Raw genomic sequence first — 23,255 nt, 5'->3', positions numbered from 1 at the left:
CCAACTTCAACCTGTTACTTTTGTGTTACAGTGATGCGCGCGCATCTTAAAATTGCACTCTCATCATTTTTTCATAACGCGCCCAAAGAAGTATAACTTCAAAAACTGTTGTGTTACAAATGGCAATGTGCAGTTGTTTTACCATTAGGCCCTCTGTTACTAATTGTTATTTGGAAAAACTCAAAACAAGTCTGTACTAGAAACATTGAATATGACAATATTAAGCTTCTTCTATTACTCACCAGTGGCAGAACTAAACTTTCAATTAGATATGTGTCATTAGTTGAACTTTGGAAATGCGGATTTATACTGAAAATGGCCAGGTTCATACAACTCATTCAATTTATTAAGCTACTTCAGATTTAACAACAGATTTAATCGAACATTAAATTTTAACCGGGTCAAGAACTAAAAACGTCATACCTTGTTTAGTATCCTCGAAAATAACTATTATATTGTAACTATTTCATATAAATGAATTTGATAGGGTGAAAACACATTAATTATTATCTTTTTTTTTATGGAATAGGAGGACAAACGAGCGTACGGGTCACCTGTTGTTAAGTGATCACCGCCGCCCACAATCTCTTGCAACACCAGAGGAATCACAGGAGCGTTGCCGGCCTTTAAGGAAGGTGTACGCGCTTTTTTTGAAGGTACCCATGTCGTATCGTCCCGGAAACACCGCACAAGGAAGCTCATTCCACAACTTTGTAGTACGTGTATCTGTGTAGAGTACAAGTTTGCAGCTCGAAAAAATAAAAATAGAAAACTACAAAATATTTAAAAAAAAAAGTTTTTTGGTAAAATTTTAAAGCAAAGCAAAAAAAAAGGTTTTTAGTGTTTCAAATTATTGTTAAATATTAATTGTAATATTAAAAGAATCAAAACACAGTTCATAATCATCTTTAAGTAGACGGACATACATGGCTGTGTTCTTCTTTAGGATCGTTCAGTGGCACAAATGTTCGATTGGACGAAACTAATTGGACAAAACACTACGATATCTTACGCCGATTAAATCAAAACTTAAAACGCTAGAACACTTTCGACGCAGCGGCACGTATAAGGCCCGGTTTCCACTAAAGTTAAGAGGAGAGGAGATGTATTTTGATAAACAATCAGATTTCGTTATTTCAACATCTCCTCTCCTCTTAACTTCGGTGGAAATGGATCGAGCTGAGAGGAGAGGAGATGAATCATTTGTCTATAGAATTTTAAGCCGCAACGAGTTGCCTTTTCTCCGCACCTCGCACACGCAATATCATTGCTATAAACACAGCTCACATCTCCTCTCCTGAAATAACCTGACAGCGGCTTATCTCCTCTCATCTCCTCTGGAAAGGCCCACTTTGGTGGATACCGGGCCTTATACAGAAATTCTTGTGACGATCTTTTGATTCTAACATTCGCAACCGACACGTATCTACTTTCATAGCTAATTTATGTCCTGAGATATTAATAAAATGCCCGATATAAACATAGCTGTGAAAGACATGACTTAAGAATAGTTAGGGCAAAAAATCACAACATACAGTTGAATATGTTACATAATAATTATTTTTCATCAGTCGTTATATTATGTATTAAGAATAACATGAGGTACTGAATATTGAACTTAAATCTATTTATACATCTGTTACTTTATATTTATAGCCTTGGCGCAAAATGCATAAAAATGAAATATGTTTGGGCAAAAAGATTATTGGTTGATTATGAACACAGTCAACCCATAGACCATAAATAGTAACTAGACATCGGTTTGGCTTGGCCAACATGAGACAGATAATATCCTATATATATATATAGGTTCATAATATAACACAAGTGTTCTTTCACTATCACTTTTACATCGTAAAACACAACATCACAACATATTTCCTTCGATTCTACTTAAAATTGTCACTGATGTTTAATAATTAGTGGATATTTCACACGTTTCACAAAAAAATAGCTTATTTTTATAGACGCAAATAAAAGTAAACAAAATTACTGTGTAGAGCTGTCAAGTTTGTTTAGCACACCGGTGTGCTGACCTTGAAAAAACCGGCACGCATGGCGCCGCGGCACCGCGAAACAAAAACTCTAATAACTCTATCTCATTTCTTTACATAAGACTCGCGTAAGTTTTTCTTATTCTCGTGTGAGTGAGACTGAAGCTATCAATTAGTTTAGTTACTAAAGGCATAAAAGGCATTTATTTTCTCAAAATTAATTCCTTTAGAATTCTTTTTGATGTCATTTTTACTATACTTGGTCTATGAGTCAAACTGAATCACAATGAAAAATAAAGAACAAATGTACTTGGTTGGGGCATAACATTGTCACAACAACGGTATCGTGCTGTCAAACAAGGCCATTAAAGCCCGGAGTTGGTAAAACCCAAAAATTGAACTTAGATCATTTATAAATCTAGATAGCCTCATACTGTTAGACAAGCGATAAAAACAGGTCAGGAATATTAGTTTAGTGTGCGTGACAAGCCACGTCTTACACTCGCGATTTGTACGACATTTTGTGCTAGTGCTCAAAATAGAGGTTAGTTCTATACTCAAATTTTTTTCGTCGTTTTCACAGCTGTCAGAGTCTATCTAGACGCATAAATAATCTAAGCAATTAAACATAAGTTTTTACGGAGACAAACCGAAATAAATTTTCTGCCATCAAACCATCAATACAACCATTATTGTTTCAGTTAAAAGTGCCATAAACAAGTGAAGTTACTGTGCAAATGATAGTAAGCATCTTACGGCCGTTCCCAATATACTATCTACAGATAGAGATAAATTACTACCTTCTACTGTCAATAATCAGCTGTCAATAATCTGAAGCTGTCCCAATATACCCGTTAAGTCGTCGTATTCTTATCGCCTTATATTGGGACGCGTGAATTACAATTTCCATACAAACTTCTATCGCTGGTAAGCTATACGTCGTCCCATTGACAGACAGCGTATACGAATAAGGTGAGTTACCGTCGATTAGTTTATTGGGACAGAAAAGTCAACGATAGTTACGATTTTTATCTCAAGTAAGAAATAGACTGAATATTGGGAACGGCCATTAAAGCTTCAAAGTGACTCTGTCGCTCATAAATTTTGATTTTTCATCAATCCTGAGTGATACAGCACTGTAATGTGAAGATGAAAGTCTTGCTCATGTACTTACATATCTCATAAAAAAAAGGAAACAAGACTATGCAATAAAAATATAAATTTAATATAATTTAAATGATACTTGATGATTACCAGGGTATATGCATGCAATTTTAAGATTTAAATATTTTATTTGGAAGTCAATTCGCATGTGAGAAACTTATGTAAGGGTTACTTATCCAAATGTTGGGAATTGTTTTCAATCAATTCGACACGAGGCATCGTCCGGAGATGTTGATTCAAACTCAGCCTCGTGCCAGCATTTGGCGAGTCAACATCTTCTGAGGATGCCTTAAGAAAACTCATATTTGGATAGTAACGGATTTCCGTAAGATAACACCAATAAATTTTCTTAAGGGTTACTTGATTTTAGGTGAAATAATTTAATGAATAACAAACACCCTGTCTCAAATTTTGAATTCTTGAAGGAACTTCAATTTTTAATTTTTAAAGAAGGAAGCTGTTTAGTCTGTGGATTGTGTTTCATTGCCATATATAAATAAATAATATATCATCTATACAATAAATTGCATGCATATATGGAATATATAATACATGCATATACCCAATCTATTGTCACTATAAACATGAACGAGATTCCTTAAAACCTTCATTCTCAATTTTACAATCCATTTACAACTAATTTACACTGCAAACACTACCATCATATAAACAAGTACAGAACAGTTAAATAGCACTTTATTACCTGGTTCATGTCATATCACTGTATCACTGTTTAATATCACTTCACAATACACTAAGTGTCCACTGAGTCACTGTTGTCAGTCAATGATAATGACATCATCATTATTCTGTAGTCATTTGCTTGGTGACATCAGACCAAGAGCTGCCGACAGTAGTCTCACCACATTCTTCTGTTCTGTTGCTTCGTTTTCTGTAAAAGGCCACATTTTAATATGGTCAAAATGAAAATTCGAAGTTTAACTTTTCCCCTTTAATACAGTTTCATCAAACGCGGCTTTTTAGTTTTTATTTATTTATTACGGAAGTTTTAATGGGGAAGGCATATTACCCAGGGGCCGGGCCATAAACTACGGTACATGTTAAGGGTGACGGAGGGGGTTGGCAAAGTGTGACAAGGGGCGGAGAGGGTTGCCACACTTTGTGGCATCACATTTTTTTTAAATATAATATTTTATGCTTAAGTATTAAAACACTAAATTTAAACATCATTCCTACTAAAGAATAGCATAAAATAGTTGCAACTCTTTCTGCATGACTAGAGATGTTGGTTAGAGCACCGGCACGGAACGCCGGAGGTCGTGGATTCGAATCCCGCATCATTCATAAAATTTTGTTTTACAAATTTTATTTGTGTATTAATCCTAGAAGTGAGGTTTATCACTTTAAAAACATAACATATTGTTTAGATTTACAAGAGCGACATCTCAAGTCAATTTCCTAATATTCAAATATTGGGGTTGAGTAGGTTATCAACTGTAAAGTAGATCCTGTAGATGAAGCCACAACCTGACAGTTGAACAAAGCAAACAGAATTTTATAACGAGGCGGTACTCGAACGGTTAGCTCAGTTGGTTAGAGCACCGGCACGGAACGCCGGTGCGGCACGGTCGTGGGTTCGAATCCCGCATCATTCATAAAATTTTGTTTTACAAATTTTATTTGTGTATTAATCCTAGAAGTGAGGGTTATCACTTTAAAAACATAACATATTGTTTAGATTTACAAGAGCGACATCTCAAGTCAATTTCCTAATATTCAAATATTGGGGTTGAGCAGGTTATCAACTGTAAAGTAGATCCTGTAGATGAAGCCACAACCTGAGAGTTGAACAAAGCAAACAGAATTTTATAACGAGGCGGTACTCGAACGGTTAGCTCAGTTGGTTAGAGCACCGGCACGGAACGCCGGTGCGGCACGGTCGTGGGTTCGAATCCCGCATCATTCATAAAATTTTGTTTTTCAAATTTTATTTGTGTATTAATCCTAGTTTAAAAACATAACATATTCTAACACAGTGTATTAAGTCAGAACCTACATACTCTCATCATAATTTATGTAAGATAGAACTTACCATCAGCACCAGTGACATGTTTCTCCAATGTGAGTTTCTCCTGCGCCACCTGGTAGATGCCCTCCTCAATAGTGCCCGCACTCAACAGTCTGTATATAGTGACTGGACGGGTCTGACCCATTCTATGACATCTACAAATAACAACACTTTTTAGAATTCAAATATTTCTTATTAAAATTAAGGGACTTTATAAAAGGGACTAAATTAAACCACTGTCTATCATTTTTGCAAGTGGCACCAGTCAATTAGAAGACAATTACAATATGCCCTCAATACAATCAAAGTACAGATAACGCACGAGTTGAATGCAGAATTCGGGAATGCGATAGTGTTGTGAACTAATTATAATAATAATATTGACACACTTTTTACACAAATTATCTTGCCCCAAATTAAGCAAATATAGCCTGTGTTATGGGTTACAAGACAATGATATATTTAATACAATATACTTACTTAAACATACATAAATACATTTAAACATCCATGACTCGGATACAAACATCCATACTATTCATATAAATGCTTGCACCTACCGGGATTCGAACCCGGGACCTCTAGCTTGGTAGGTAGGATCGCTGATAATTATAATGGATGACTGTAATCATGAGTTTCTCGATTAATTTAAACAATGCTCTAAGATTGCCATTTTATCTCAAAATTTTGTTCTGCACAACATGCAGAACTGCTCAACACAAATGTCTAAAACATTTAGCCCCTTATTCATAATAGTCTGCTAACTTAAAGCATTGCTAATTCTCACTCTGTCTTCTTCTATTGACCTAAGTCAGAATGAGCAAAAACACTCCTTAGCGGCTGTTTTAAGTTAGCGGACCATTATGAATAAGGGGGTTAAACAATAAAAACTAGTTTTTTTTTTTGGAACTGTATTCAAATTAAGAAAAATAACACGGGATTGCAACTTCAGTTTAGTACGCGATAACGCAGTAAGCGTACGATAACTGTCAAAGACGGCACAACATAGCATAAGATACATAATAGCTTTAAGGGTAAATGTATACACTTCTACTATAAAGTCCCAGCCACTGTTCAGGCATTATCTATAAATAAATTTAAATGTTTTATAAAAAAATTGCTCTGTCGTAAGTCCTATTACTCCACTGCTGAATATCTAAATGATCGGACAGCCTGGGACTAGATTGTGATTATTTTATAGCGATAGAAATGACTGTACAATATTGTATATTTTTATTGAAAAGAGCACAAAAAAAAAATGCTGGGAGAGTTTCTTCCGCCGCTTCTTCTCTCTCAGAGCGCCATTTGTTTCCGAAGCGGTAGTAGTATCTAGTAGTATAAGAAATGACATCAAAAAGAATTCTAAAGGACTCAATTTTGAGAAAATAATTGCCTTTTATGCCTTTTAACACTACACTGTAGGCGCTCGAGGTGAGGCTTGCGGAAAGCGGGGAGATACTCTCGCTATTTACGTCAGATCCCCACTGCATTCAACTCGCGCGCTAACTGTCTTAACAATTCCATAGCCTCGTTTTTCATCGTATTCTAAAGTAGCAACTGTATTTATTGTTCTAACCTGTCTTCGGCCTGCTTGTCGTTGTAGGGGTTAAAGTCGATGTCGTGAATAATGACCGTGTCAGCCGCAGTCAAGTTGATCCCCAGTCCACCCGCGCGTGTTGATAGCAGGAATACGAATATGTCCTCTGCATTGTACTGCCTTATTAGATCTTGCCTGTAACATTGTTTTTTTTTTTTTTACATAAATGTTCTTCGCTTATAATCAAAGTCTGAAATAATATCTATATTACTATACTCGATTAAAGTTATTATTCTCAATTTTCAATTGAACTTGATCAATAGATTGATTCATTTTTTTCTTCTTAGTTAGTCCAATTGCTTCATGTAGAATATAGTACTAAGGTGACTAGCTGATTAAAATTACTTTATTCTACTGCATTTATAACGTATTGAGTTATATAACTCCTTGATTGATCTTTACAACGCACGCCGCAAACGTTAATCTAATACATAAAATTCTCGTGTCATGGTGTTAAACATTGAACTCCTCCAAAACGGCTTGACCTATTTTTATGAAATTTTAAGTCCATATTGGGTACGTCTGAGAATAGGACAACATCTATTTTTCATCCCCCTAAATGTTAAGGATGCTCCACACGATTTATTTTTTATTTTTTTGACATTTTTTTTTAAATTTGATTTTGAGTCCGCATTAAGAAATACATACTTCAAATTTTCACCCATCTACGATCAACAGTTACATTTGTAACGCGATTTTAATATCGGCAATACAACGTTTGCTGGGTCAGCTAGTATCATTATAAATATCTAGATGCAAGGTGTTCCTCCACCATACACTCAAGAAATATTCTCATACATTTTACAGCATGGTTCTACTATTCCACTAAATTGTTGATTATGTTTGGTATAATTTAAATTGAATGGTATAAAACTAGCCACCGTTTACAAATATTTAACTTTTAATAGACTGAACAATATATAAATATTTGGTAAGTTTTTATATTAAACGGACAAAACTATTGAAATCATGTGATCTTTTTTTATTTAGCGAAGACTTAGATACATAATATCATTCTTTAGTATTTTATTTGATTAAAGCGAGTGTTACACATTTAAATAAAACAACCTAAAGGATTAAAACGCGTGTAATTGTAACTGGTTTTACATTCGAATTTTGCGTTAGAGTTACATTTTTATTTTAGCTAACCCGACGTTTCAAGACCTTTCCAGAACTCATTTCTAGGGGGAAATGTAACTTTTACGCAAAAACGTAATGTAAAAACAGTTAAAATTACACGCGTTTTAATCCTTTAAGTGTTTTATTTAAATATCATTCATTGTTTGTGAAAAACGGTGTTGATACCGACTAGTGTAAAACCATTCGGAGGTCCTTCATCAGGGTGAGTTCGCGGTGATGTCCCATTTCCAACTGTTAAGCCGTTTTAGAGAAAACTTTATAATGTCTCACTAAAGTTTTAATAATTTAATATTGTGTTTTGACTCACACATATCACTAATATGTGTTACAAATAATTTTTAGTAACCAAAATTTTTTAATTTTGTTAATGTTAAACAGATTTACAATAAGACAATAATAGAAAAAAGTGGCGTCAAAAAAGCGCCCTACACAGTAAAATGCAGCTATCCCCCTTGTAGTTCCACTAATATTACAAGAGTATAGGTAGCGATAATCAAATAGTACTGAGTGCTATACAAAATACATACAAAATACTATAATACCGATAGTATAATAAAAAAAAAAAATTTTTCTTTTTATACTATCGGCGTGATGTTACGGTAAGAAACCCTTCATGTTGTTTTGTTATCCTAACACCTGGATGGCCATATGATAGTTCTGATTCACATTCTCATAAAAAACAACAAATATTACTCATTGACAAATCAATTATAGGTATTAAAATCAAGGATGGTCATGCGGCGGTGCCTATTTCTGCCGTGAAGCAGTAATGTATAAGTATTATTGTGTTTCGGTCTGGAGGGCACCATAGCTAATTAAATTATTGGGCAAATGAGACTTAACATCTTATATCTGAAGGTGACGATCGCAATTGTAGTGCCGCTCAGAATTTTTGGGGGGTTTCAAGAATCCCGAGCGGCACTGCATTGCAATGGTCAAGGTGTATCATTTACCATCAGCTGAACGAGTTGCTCGTCTCATCCCTTATTTTCATAAAAAAAAACTTATTCCTATATTTTTATTAAAATACGTTTTCATTATGTAAAGAATATGATGAATTATGAATGTACTTTGAAGGATGTAAACATTTACCTATCATTAACTGCAGTGCTTCCATCTAGCCTGATGTAGCCATGGCTCCGCAGAGTAAGGTATGACTCCAGCACATCAAGTACCATTGTGAACTGGCTGAAGATAAGCACCCGGTGACCCTCAGCCTTCAGCTTGGGCAACATCTCATCCAGCTTATTGAACTTTCCGGAATCTTCTATTAGGTTTGAAGGTAGGCAATAAGAGCCTATACACTGTAACAGTAATATTTGATAAAATAAATTATAGAACAATGATTGAAGTGAAGAGTCTTTCTACTCATGTATGACTTGAATAACTGCTTAGTATATCCATTTTATTATATTGATCGAATCAGATATGAATTCACTGACATAGCTCAATGATTGAGAAACACTGCCACTGAAAAAAATTACCACTTCAGGCAGTGGGCAGGGCACATAGTTCGACGGACAGATGGCCTTTGGGGCAGTAAAGTCCTCGAATGGCGACCACGTACCGGAAGACGCAGTGTTGGTTGGCCCCCCACCGCCCCACCAAGATGGACCGACGATCTGGTCAAGATCGCCGGAATACGTTGGATGAGGGCAGCGCAGGACCGATCATCGTAGAAATCTTTGGGGATACCTTCGTCCAGCTGTGGACGTCTTTCGGCTGATGATGTTGTATGCACTTTTAAATTATTTCCTTTAGGTAGGTAGGTACATGAAAATCTGACAATTAATTAATTTAATTTTGTTTATGACTACAAAACAAACATTTAAGGAATAAAGATTACAGGTCGCCCACATGCTTTCCAGAATGGTTCCATTGTGCAGTTATTAGACAAACAGATGAAATGCACTTTTGGAAGACACCAGATTTGTGTAACAGTGGAAACAGTGTATCAATCTTATCATGTTGACTCATACAAATAATAACCAACGTATGCGCCGTTTTTTTTAAGGTGCATATGCCGTCGTTGGAAACACCGCACAAGCAAGCTCGTTCCATAGTTTTACTGTACGTAGAAGAAAGTTCCTTGAAAACCGCACTGTTGAGGAAAGACGGACATCCAGATGGGGATGGTATTCTAATTTGTGGCGTGTCGTGCGAACGTGGAATTTGGCACTATGAGTACTTACTATAGACAGAACTCATATTATGCAAATGAGTAGTTAGTTTAAATGAAGTAGCGAATGACAACAACTATCTATGAGCAAGTTAGTAAAGAAATTAAGTTTTTGAAAAATAATTTCATTTATTCTAGATCTCTTCTTGTATAATTTTATTAAGACAAAACAAAGCTTAAAACTATATCAACAATTCATAATTTGATTAAATTTTAATATTAAAATCTTTGTTTTTTTAACTCTTTTTCAAATTTTTATGTGTTATGTCTAACATCTACAAGTATTGTTGACCTGTAAATATTCTTTCATTTAAATTCTCATTTATAGAAGACTGTTGGTTCCTTTATAATAATAAAGAAAGAAGAGTAACAGTCTTACCCCCTTATTCATAATAGTCTGCTAACTTAAAGCATTGCTAATTCACACTCTGTCTTCTTCTATTGACCTAAGTCAGAATGAGAAAAAACACTCCTTAGCGGCTGTTTAAAGTTAGCGGACCATTATGAACAAGGGGGTTATCAAACAATGTTAATTTATGTCTAATTGCCTATATTATTATCCGGTTGCCTCAAATGAACCCCTCAACACATGCTTATGTACCATAACATATTTAGATAATTGTAAGAAATGAATAACTAACCTGATACTGCTGTGTCAACTGGTGTATCTGAAAGTCTGACAGAACGCCAAGGTCCTGGAAGACATACTCTTCGTTCTTCTCCTTGTATCCCTTATCCTTGGCGAGGCGGCCGGCTATGGACCGCAGCATGCTGTCCTGATAGTAGTATCGCAGGAGTACTGGATGGTTCGCCAATTTGCGCATATCCATCATCATTGACATGCCACTCTGCTCTTGTGTTGCGTGCACCTGGTTTTAGTATAAGTTAAATTTATTATTATTATTAAGCCTTTATAGATGGTATTTACAATTTTACACATTTATTTTATTATATTTTAATTTGAGTATCTTATGACAAAATCTCTTCCAGTGGGAGGCTCCTTTGCACAGGATGCCGGCTAAATTATGGGTACCACAACAGCGTCTATTTCAGCCGTGAAGTAGTAATGTATAAACGTTACTGTGTTTCTGTCTGAAAGGCGCCATAGCTAGTGAAATTAATAGGCAAATGAGACGTAACATCAAACGTCTCAAGGTGACGAGCGCAATTCTCGTGCTGCTCAGAATTTTTGGGATTTTCAAGAATCCTGAGTGGCATTGCATTGTAATGGGGAGGGCGTATCAATTACCATCAGCTGAACGTCCTGCTCGTCTCGTCCCTTATTTTCATAAAAAGGTCTCCTCCAGTTTCCTCTATAAATGCTACAATATTCTGCTATAAATAGTTCTTCCCATTTCATCTGTTACTATTTTTGTGCATTTTATTGTGCTGTCTCTGAGCATATGTCCTGTCCATTGCCATTTCAGCTGTCTAATTTTAATATTCCGGATTAGTACAGGGTCCCATATTTAAGGTCTTCGAGTCCATTGAGCACCTTGTAGTGCAGGGCACCAGAGGGCGAGAAAGTTGAGTCGGCTGTGGGTCTATTGAACGAGTGTACTAGGATGTCAGCCGGCAGGGAAAAGTGGAAAATGCTCGTGAGGCGAATCACATCTGCCCCAAAAGATGTCACTTTGTGATGACCATGACAACTCTGCCAAGAGTGTCACGAAGAAGAAGAATTTCAATGTAAGTTACAATAGTAAGGAGTAAAAGAGAGAGTGAGCCGATGACCCACCTGATGTCAGCTGCCCATGATGATAAATTAATCTGAGTATGATAACACATAATAAACATATGGTGCAGTGTACCCCAAAACTATGACATTCATATTGCACTGCAGCCTGTGACATGTCTCATATGAAGTGTTTGAAGTAATGACACAGGAACCCAAACACTTTCAGAATAGAAAGCGGACAGTAAAAGTTTGCTACGATTTTTCAACTGAAATAGGTGTGTGTAGTGGCCCAGTTTGCTCTGCACTTTTTGTAATGACGGAATTTGGTAGATTTACAATCTATTTATTAAAGAAATCGTGCAAAATGTATCTTACCAAACCATCCTTAGCAGAGAAAGCAGCTATAAGATTCTTGTACAAGGTCTGCTGTCTTTCCGACATAGGACAAGACACAGTATGATTTGTCTTCTTTGGCAAGTCCTGTAATACATCCTTCTTCAATCGTCTCAGAACAAATGGTTTCATAATGCGCTTGGCTTGAGTTATTTGGCTCTGTTCAAATGCTGGCACATCGTCCTCTTTGTTTCCATTCGTTTTCTTTGTGGTTTTTGCTTTCTAAATTGAGAAAAACAGAATTATGATTAAAATTAGTTAAAATGTCGAATTTTAAGTCGCAAATAAGATTAATAAGATACTGTGTAAGTTGAAAAGATTTATTATTTTTTAGAAACTTAAAACCTTTTTTTATTCTTAAAATAATTATTTGTAGAAACACAATAGATTAGGAAAAAATATTATATTTCTCTGTTTACGTTTATGGATGAAATATGCAAATAAGCTCTACAAATAGTGTTTGTTGAAAAAGCCTTTATTAAAACATTATTTAAGTTCTACATGAACTTCTCTCTTCTTCACTTTGTGAATTGTGTCAAACTCTGATATTTTTATTCAAAATAGGATTCTTGAATTAGTATTTAGAAAAGATAAAGACCTTATACAAGAAGCAATAGATACCAAGCGCAAGAAAAATAAAAGGCTTTATTTTTGTAAAATAAAAAAAAAATTGCATTAAACTTAAATCAATTCAATAAACAAGGAAATTAATTGCCACACAGATCAAATCACATCATTTAGAAACCACTTATTCACAAATATTTTTTAAATTTTGTACATTGAATTCAATACTTAATAACTTAACTAAGCGTTTGTTCCTAGTGTTAACAATATTACATATTTTAGGAGTTTACTCACAGAATTTTTCTGGAACAGATTCTTTAGATCATCTGTTTTGCCTGAGAACATATGCGGCATCACAAAACACAACAGAGACATGAGTTCCACAAGATTGTTCTGGAGTGGCGTCCCTGTTAGTAGTAGCCTGTGTTTTGACTGAAAATATGTAATAAGACAGTCATTACATTAATCAAACAAAACAAATATTATAACTATACTAGCTGACCCAGCAAACGTTGTATTGCCGATATTAAAATCGCGATACAAAAGTAACTGTTGATCGTAGATGGGTGAAAATTTGAAGTTGTATGTATTTTTTAATGTTGACTCATAATCAAACAAATTAAAAAAAAATTTCAAAACAATTAAAAAAAAAATCGTGTGTTTCCCTTAACATTTAGGGGGATGAAAAATAGATGTTGTCCGATTCTCAGCCATGACGTTTCGGAGGAGTTCAAAGTTTAACACCATGACACGAGAATTTTATATATTAGATTAACCATACTATGATACATAAAATTAAAACTATCATAACCATGAATACTGGCCGCATTTCCGCGTTGGATAGCTAGGCTGATCTGTTGACCGAAATAGCTGCCAGACAGTAATTAAACATAATATAATTAATAACTATAATTATATGAATAGTACAAATATTTGCTTGCGTCTTACCTTTATTTTTAGTAGGTTATCATATCTCTGAGTTGACATATTCTTAAGCATGTGGGCTTCATCATACACAACATAATGCATTGGAGTGATGCGGAACATCTTGCGTTCTTCTGGACAACTACTCACCATTGTATACCTGAAAATGTTAATAATAATGAGATATTTTAGACAATAATCTATATACAGGGTCTGTCGTAAATAATGAATAATCCGATAAGTTGAGGTAATCCCGATGTCTGGCTACAATAAACTCTAGTTTTTACGTCAGTTTTTCCAACAGTGTAAAAATTATGCATACATTTAGTTTTTTTCTAAATTTTTGCTCCTTTAATAATTCAATCGGTTTCCATTTCTTTAAAATTAGGTATTTTTGTGTATTTTTTTTGGCATCGTACTCCTAAAGACTTGTTTTATTAAATTTAATTACATTTATAGCCGTTGTTATCGTAAAATATTATCAAAACTAACATTTTAAGTAATTTTTTTCCGTTTTTTTGGAATTACTTGTAGTTTTGACCCTTGATTGTGAAAAAAAAAAGTATGGTGCTATAGCTGCCCATTATCGTAAAAACATGGCTAGTATGTGTAGATTCTAAAAAGGTATGATAGTGGGTACCTTAGCAAATAATATTAGCTCCAGGTGCAAAAGAACTAAGCTAGGTCGGGATTTCAATTTCTCAAGTAATGTCATACTTTTCGTGATTCAAGCTATAACACACCAAGACATGATTTTATTCCATTAAGAATGCAATTTTAATCTAAATAGTATCTAATCATCTGTTAATTTGCATTCGTAAAAAATACATGCGACTATGTGTAACCAGTTACTAAAAAACATAAAAATACCAAATTTTAAAGAAATGGCAACCAATTGAATGATCAAAGGAGCAAAAATTTTGAAAAAAACTAAAAGTATGCATCATTTTTACACTGTTGGTAAAACTGACGTAAAAACTAGATTTTATTGTAGCCTGACATCGGGGTTACCTCCACTTATCGGATTATCCATTATTTACGACAGACCCTGTATATAAATTTATTATAAAAAGGTTGTTAAAACTAAATGTTCACACCACAGTACCAACAATAATATCAACATTCATAATATAAATACGGTGTCAAAACATTTTACGAGCTTAAAGCTTTCTTTAAAATTCCTCTAACATCTATCATCTATATATATAATGAAAATGGTCTTTGTTTGAGGCTCAATCACGCCTTAACCACTGATCGTATCGATATGAAACGGTACACCATTCAAAGCGAAATTTATCCTAGATGGTTTATGGCTGCTTATTTTTCGAATTCCAACGTTCCTTAATTAATTTATTTCCTTTTAAAATTCGCCCAGCGAAGCGGGCGGGAACGGAAATTTTCATAAAAAATGATCATAAAATGAAAACTACTGGGCCGAACCAAGTAAAATTTTTATGGGACCAATGGCATCGATTCTGCTAAAGAACAATAACGTAAATCGGATAAATCTCAGAGTAATCGATGTACATACATAAAAAAAATACCGATCGAATTAAGAACCTCCTCCTTTTTGAAGTCGGTTAAAAAATAACCACCACCTTCATGGTCATCTGTACACTGACACAGAATTAATAAACTACATAATATTTGTTTCCGAAGCGGTAGTAGTCTTAGAAGTGACATCAAAAAGAATTCTAAAAGAATAAGTAATAATAACTGAGTAATAATAATGCTTTACCAGTGGGACGCTCCTTTGCACAGGATGCCGGCTAGATTATGGGTACCACAACGGCGCCTATTTCTGCCGTGAAGCAGTAATGTGTAAGCATTACTGTGTTTCGGTCTGAAGGGCGCCGTAGCTAGTGACATTACTGGGCAAATGAGACTTAACATCTTATGCCTCAAGGTGACGAGCCCAGTTTTAGTGCCATTCAGAATTTTTGGGCTTTTTCAAGAATCCTGAGTGGCACTTCATTTTAATAGGCAGGATGTATCAATTACCACCAGCTGAACGTCCTGCTGTTCTTGTCCCTTATGTATATGTACCATCATGATATTATTTATCTGGTAAATAATCATGTGACCCTCATCATACACCACATAATGCATTGGAGTGATGTGGGACCATTGACCATTGAGGACTCAGACAGTTCTACCTCAAGCAATGATTGCGACGATAATGAGAGTGAGATTATGTTTATAGAGAAATTTGAATATTCTGAACCTGAATATAACCTAACAGCTTCAGTTAAGAAGACACGACCGGCGCCGGCGTAAGTCAACCGCGGCATCATCTACCAGGAACGCAGAACCAAAAGAAGCCCCTCTCCAAATCAAAGTCGTACAATGGCTGCACAACTCAACGAAGTAGACGAATATCAAAGATTTATTGCCGAAAAACTGATATCAGATGTTGTTTTTAACGCTAGGGTAAAGAAATTAGCACCGGATTCATTCATTAATATATAATAAATATATCGTATATATTTTTGTATAATGTAATAATAAATTCAGTAACATCTGGTAAATAATATCATCACAAAACTGACAGATTTATTAAAGCCAAAGTAATGGCTACACACTTGAATGACTTACGTTGTTAGCACCACGTCGTAATTATTCAAATGTTTAGCGTACTCAATACGCAGCTGTCTACGCTCTTCGGGATGACCATAGTACTTGCTTACCCTCAATGCAGGACACCATGTGGCAAGTTCGGTACTCCAATTATCTGAAATGATTATAGAAGAGACTATAAGATAAGATAAGATCATTTATTTGTAGTCAGGGGTATACATAGATGTTACAAATCACAATAAAGTTCTCCATTCCTTGCCCGCATGCTGTATCGTACAATTAGTAATTAATAACATGTCAAACAAATATATTTATACACAATGACAGTTAATTGATGTACACATCAATAATTGAATATTTTGAAATAACATATAACAAGTGAAATTGGTAAAAAGAAATTAAATTAAGTAACATGATATTTAAAAAATGTTAATTGAGTGTTGTATCTGAAAAGAAGTCTTTTATGGAATAGTACGATTTTGTCACTACCACATTAAATAGTTTCTTTTTAAAACACGTCAACTTAAGTCCTGTGATAGTTGAAGGTATCTTGTTAAATATTCTCGGCGCCATTTCAAGAACACTATTGTACATCGAAGCTGTGTTGCTGCCATGTAAACGTAATCTATCCTTGCTTCTCAAATTAATATTGTGGATTTGAGATGTTCTGACAAATGTATCAGGGTTAGTTTTTATAAATAATTCTATTAAGGGAGGATAGGAGGATTATAGGGGCAATACAAAATATACATTAAACACCTTAAGAACTAGTTTATAAATGTCAAAATGGAAAACATTTTCTGTTTTATGTTGGATTTACAGTCTAATTGACTTAGAACACCATCAAAGGATCACGAAAAAAAGTGTGTGTGTACTTATGTATCCACACAAGAAGTTATACTTCTGTGGCTTAGCAATGCAAAAATCCTTAAAATTATTTATTCCTCATGCTATTCTATGTTTGAAGAAAGAACAATATTGTAAAATTTTGCAACAATGGCTTTAACAATTAATTAATCAATAACGAGTACGGGCTTGAACCCTTTGCTTATCCTAATAATGGATGAAGAAACCTAAAAAAAAAATAACGAATGTTACAGTGATGCGCGCGAATCTTAAAGTTTCACTTTCATCAATTTCTCATAACGCGCCTAAGTATAACTTAAATATTGTCATAATAAACTAATTTCGTCTCCACAGAATCATGTTAAGTTTACAACGAAAGATATTTTTGTAAAATCAATAATAATCAATTGATAATATAAGTCCATAATAGTTATTTATGCAACTGTTGTGTAATAAGGGGTATTAAAACACGAATGTGGGTGTGTGATAATAGTGACAGTGACATAATAGTGACAGTGACATAATAGTGACAGTGATATAATAGTAACATGAGTGTTTTAATACCTAATTATCAACAGTTGCATACAAGACTTTATCTACACCCATAATATGAATCCTGTTAAACATTCTGAAACAGTTAGCTTACTGCTAACATTAAAACAGCCAGTCCTCGTAGTAACCTAATATCATCCATTACTGATTATATATAAATAAACTAAGTATTAATGAAAGAATTATTTATATTAGTAGTAATTTACATTTTGTATAGAGCAATTATAAAAATTCACTTGATTATTATGTTCTTTTGCAGCCTTTAAAATATCTGGCGGTGTGCTATCAAAACTGGAATCGCTCATTTTTTGTACACAAAACAATAAAAATATCGAAGAAAAATGGCGGGGATTCGAATCACCTACTTTTTTAACAGCGCGCGACGTTCTGGTAGTGTGGAACGCGCGTAAACGAAAATGTTCTTTTTTTGAAATTCATACAGATACCACGTATCGAGCAATAAGAATGTGGATGTCTGTTGAAACTCTTTGCGCATGAAGGGATCGAAAAAAAACATAGGAGTGTTGTTATGAAATTCAGTACAATATTATAATACTCGTTTGGATGATGTAATGGTTATTACGACATTGGGTGTTTTAATGTTGGCAATAAGCTAACTGTTTCAGAATCTTGAATAGAGGATTTAAAGCATGGGTGTAGATAAAATACTTTACAATAGAATCATTACAACCAGATGGAATAATTTTAAGCGGTTTGAACTACACTTACCTAGTGTTGACGCAGGAACAACAATAAGATGTGTCCCCTTTGCCTGGCCAGTCTCCTTAAGATGCGCTAGAAATGAAATGACCTGCACAGTCTTCCCAAGTCCCATCTCATCAGCCAGGATACCGGAGACACCCTGCTTGTGGAGAACAGCAAGCCAATTTAGCCCCACTAACTGATATGATGCCAGTTTTAAACTGAAACATAATAGTTATTACAGTTAAAAAAAAATATATATTAATTTGTGTGAGCTGTTATCAGATGAAATATCTGACAGAATGTGGGACAGAAAAACTTGTTCTTGCAGGTTAAAAGTTCTATTGCATTTTTAAAATACATAATATAATAGTTGAGATTGTATTGGCAGCACAGTCTATACAGGAATTTTTTGTTGGGTGCTTAAATATCAACTGAGTCATTATTTATGTATGGTGTGTGTGGACGATGCAACTACTGAACTGAATACCTTTTGTTTTGTATTAATTTACATTTACTTTTTTGACTTACTTGTGTAAAGCATTGACTATTTGACGTTTGAGTATTTTTGTTGCATCACTTTACATTTATATTGCAATTGAAATTATTTGTAAAACAATGACGGTGTAAATGATTTTTTGCCACTTATTCTCATTAGCTGAACCCTTTACGAAGTTGCGGTAAATTTAATAAGAAATGTAATTTTATGACATTCATAAGTGTCATTTCCGTGACCTACACGAATAAAGTGATTTTGATTTGATTTGAAATCTCACCTGTGTAACTTAGATAGATATGACGGACAAAGTGATTGTCCGGATTGATAATATCAGGTAAATCGCAAGCCTGTTTATTTATGTATACACTTCGAAAATGGTATCTTTCTTTGATTAAAAGATAATGAACATACCCTTGTCCTAGTGTGGTAGGTTGACTCAATCTGCCTGCACCAGCCGCCACAGCTGCTTCTAGCTGCTGAGCAAGACCAACACATTTCTTCATTAACCTCTGTATGTTATTCCTGGTACAGAGCAACTCTTGTGTTGAATTTAATAGATCTGTACTGAGCATTTTATTTTCATTGAATTTTTGTACCTGGAATGTTTTAATTCTGTGTAATTTTGTACATAAACATATTTTTTTTTTTTACTAGAATACAATAAAAAGAAATAATTTGGGAAGATTGATATTACTATAAGTCAAAAGTGAGGACACAAATCAGGAGTGAAATTAAATAACAATAAAATATATATGGCCTACACAATATCTTTATGTGCAGTCAGAATTTTAAAACAAGGCATGCCTGGCTATTTATTAAGTATAAATATAAAATTAATAGTAATTTAATAATGCTTATCTTAATATAGTTTTGTAATATTAAATTATAAATTATATGAATAATTTCAATATAATTATTCTAGGTTAAGTAAAGCACATTTTAAATCTTGTCTCATTATTATTATATTTTCTTAATATATAATGGCCATTATTTTGTTATAGCACTTTAAGAATGTTACACTGGACCAACACCTATAATTATCGAATAATCTGCTCACATCATTCAAATATAGCTCCCAAAAAACAAAAAAACATGAAGTTTTCTTATCTTAATAGCAGCATGTTAGATACATACCATATCTAACCAACCCTTGAAGGGTCTCTGTGCTATAATAGCTTCAGCTTTCTTCTGCGAACAACCACTTAACATCATCAATTCATTTAAACTACTAGTGTTTAGGAACTCAAATACTTTGCGCTTGTCTCCAACCAGGTCATTTGATATTTCATTATCTGAATCATCACTGTAAGAAAATTCAAATTAATTCAAAAATAAAAATGAGACACTATGAAGAAATGCTTGTTTTCAACCATCATATGAACCCCTTTATGAAAAATATTTGAATCACATTATGCAAAGTTTGAAGCCATCTACAAGTTTTTATAAAAAAAAATTGTTTGTCACAATCACAAATCTATTGTTTACATGGTATCCATATACAGGCATATCATTTTTCAAAAAGGTGTCCTTATTTTAATAGATAACAACAGTAACCTTATAATACAACAAATAAATCTCTCAAACTTATAAATCTATTGAAAGAAAATAAAAGAGAAAATGAAAAGAGTTAAGTAGGACTTTTACCCTTACACTGTCAAAGAATGTAAGATAGGAGCAACAGGGAGCTTACTTTGTTTCGGTCTGAAGGGCGCCATTGCTAGTGAATTTACTGGGTAAATGAGACTTAACATCTTATGTCTCAAGGTGACGAGCGCAGCTGTAGTGCCACTCAGAATTTTTGGGGATTTTCAAGAATCCTGAGTGGCACTGCATTGTAATGGGCCGGGCGTATAAATTACCATCTGCTGAACGTCCTGCTCGTATTGTCCCTTACTTTCATAAAAAAAAGTTAAACTAATACTGTGAAAGTATTGATTTACAAATTTAAATCAATATGGTAACAATGTGTTGCAAGAGAATGTGGGTGGTGGTGATCACACTCATGATCAGGTGACCCATACTCACATTCTCTATAAAAATGTTTCATTTGAAAACTGTATTATTATAATAATAGTCATTAATAATTTGTTTATAATGTAGTTATTTGTAATGTGTGTGCAGTTTAAAAATTCAACAGAGAATGTAAATAAATGAAGGCTAATATTAATATTTGGCTCAAGCGGAAGATCGGCGCTGAGCATGCATAATATGTGTGCCAGCATATGCCGAGCTTGAGCTTATTTGCGGCTAACGTTCCTAGTCTTTTAATAAGTATGGTGTGTTTTATTGTTTAATTTCAAATTTAATTTAATTTAAGAATTGTTTTATTTTTTGTGTTTTTTTAGCTGCAAATAAAATATTTTATTATTATTATAACTAAATAATATTTTGTGCTTACCTATCATACACCTTATCATCTTTCCCTTTCCTTACTCCGTAATCATCATCCTCACTGCCACTGCTACCAGCTTTTGTTAATTTAATTCTAGCTGGCCCAGGCCTTCTAACTGTAGTATTACTTATACTTTGCACTCGAATTGTGGTCCCATTTGAACTAGAAATTTGTCCAGAGAAGCCCGGTCGAGAACCAAAAAATGTTGATGTGGTGGGTTTACTTGGCTTAGTATCATTACTCTCTGGATCATACTTTAGAAGTTCATCACGAGATCTTTCTTCATTCCAACCATGTTTTACCAATGTGTTTTTAACAAACTGAAATTGGTAATAGAAATTACATCATTAATTAATAATTTTATGAGACATAATGAGATGGGCAGTGTTCAGAGAATGCCTGCCAATGCTATGCTGATCGGGATAATTAGATATTATGAGTGGTACAGCAATTACAGTTGTCACCTTGGGCCAGATCAAATGTTCAGTCACATGCCATAACATTACTAGGTATGACATCCTTTAAACTGAAGAAACCCTTAAATTGAATAGTGCTGGCATACTCCCAATATGATTTGGTCCTTAAATACTTGACTGGTTACCCTTTCTCTGTCCATTATCATCAATTCTATAATGCTTACTCTTTTGTTCTTAAAAATCGTGTCCCTATTAAATCTCAGATCTGATCATGGAATGGCACCTACATTATCTATTCCTTTATTGACTATATATAAAATGAAATACAGTCAATCTACTTTCATCCCCCTCAAAAAGAGTAAGTCACCTTAACCTTTACTTATTAATAACAGTCTCTTCTAGTACTTCATATCACTCTCTTACATAACTATTACTTAATCTGTTTCAAAATATCTCTTTTGCCATAAGATCTTTAAGAAATATATGTATAAGAAAAATAAATGATGAAAGATATAAAATTACCAGTGGAGTTATATCTGGAAACATTTCCAGCATGTTTCTAAATCGCCTCTCCTTAACTGCTGTGGTGAGTTCAACAGTAACCTTCTTGGCTGGTGATGCCGCATCATCTGAATCAGAGTCCATCACTCTGATACGTTTGTACACAAGTGGTCCATTATTACTTAAATTTGGAGCCTGCATTCTGATCTGTGATTCTGTTAACCAAATATTAGCATTATTTAATAATATTGTGTTAAATGTTATTGTATGTTTAATTTAATATTCGTTATTATAAATGAATACGACAAATACAGACATAAATCCCGTAGCAGCCTAAATATATAAAAAAAAGATTAGATTTTTATATCGAGGAATTGTGAATCAAAGCGAAACTTGTGAAAATCTAATTGGATGGTTAAAAGATTTTAAAAGTAAAACCTTGAGTGAATTCGTTTTGGCGTGAGTGCGAACGCAAAAAATATATCACGTAAACTTTTATGGACACGTCAAAAACACATGTTGTAATTTAAATAAGTCAAATATTATAACTCTCATTATTATATTCAAAAAATTAACAACGTACGAGAGCTTGAAGGTCCAGAAAGAACCGTAACCGGTGCACTGGAAGCAGGTGTGGGTTTTTTTTGGAACCTATATTGTCTCAAATAACTTAACACGCTGGGACTACTACTTTCTGACATTGTTCTTCTCACTAAATTTGTTCAAATAAATTGAATGTTCAACTTCAGTTATAAAAATTATTAATTCCAGTCTGAAACTTGGTCACAAATCTTTAAAATTTCACAATACACCGCAACAACTTAAAATCAACACTGCGGCCATTTTTATCCGCGAGATTGATCACGTTGGACCAATCATATTCTAAAAAGAAGTGACATTTGTAAATTTTAAGACAATCGGAAACTGCACATAAAGTTTCAATAATCTATACTAATATTATAAAGCTGCAGTGTTTGTTTGTTTGCTTGTATGTTTGAACGCGCTTATCTCTGGTACTACTGGTCCGATTATCGTCCATTTATCGAGGAAGGCTATAGGCTATGTTTTTTTTTTTCAAAATTAGGAATCCGTAATAAAATTTCTATTT

At 34.0% G+C, this 23,255-nt stretch overlaps 1 protein-coding gene across 1 annotated transcript; it reads right to left on the bottom strand.

The window, feature by feature from the left end:
* Positions 1-2,072: 2,072 nt before the first annotated feature.
* LOC126979611 (SWI/SNF-related matrix-associated actin-dependent regulator of chromatin subfamily A containing DEAD/H box 1 homolog) lies at positions 2,073-23,133 on the bottom strand. The gene is made up of 15 exons (XM_050829035.1): positions 22,731-23,133; positions 22,169-22,362; positions 21,237-21,550; positions 19,973-20,141; positions 19,250-19,434; positions 18,367-18,560; positions 16,258-16,393; positions 13,687-13,822; positions 13,033-13,170; positions 12,157-12,396; positions 10,745-10,972; positions 9,017-9,228; positions 6,764-6,919; positions 5,212-5,342; positions 2,073-4,050 (listed from the first exon to the last, which is right to left on the bottom strand). The coding sequence occupies exons 1-15, from the start codon at positions 22,846-22,848 to the stop codon at positions 3,974-3,976; spliced, it is 2,628 nt and encodes an 875-aa protein (XP_050684992.1). The 5' UTR covers positions 22,849-23,133; the 3' UTR covers positions 2,073-3,973.
* Positions 23,134-23,255: the final 122 nt, after the last annotated feature.

The sequence above is a fragment of the Leptidea sinapis genome, chromosome 3 (assembly GCF_905404315.1).
Source record: "Leptidea sinapis chromosome 3, ilLepSina1.1, whole genome shotgun sequence".
Lineage (NCBI taxonomy): Eukaryota > Metazoa > Arthropoda > Insecta > Lepidoptera > Pieridae > Leptidea > Leptidea sinapis.
Note: the sequence above shows the minus strand (reverse complement) of the source record. Positions and strands in the feature narration are given on the sequence as shown.

Excerpts from the sequence above, each read along its gene's own strand:
- LOC126979611 (XM_050829035.1), bottom strand. The coding sequence starts at position 22,848 with ATGTCAGAAAGTAGTAGTCCCAGCGTGTTAAGTTATTTGAGACAATAT. Across the intron at positions 13,823-16,257 it reads TACGACGTGGTGCTAACAAC|GTATACAATGGTGAGTAGTT; the intron begins GTAAGTCATTCA and ends TAACATTTTCAG. Across the intron at positions 12,397-13,032 it reads ATCTGTTCCAGAAAAATTCT|AAAGCAAAAACCACAAAGAA; the intron begins GTGAGTAAACTC and ends TTCTCAATTTAG.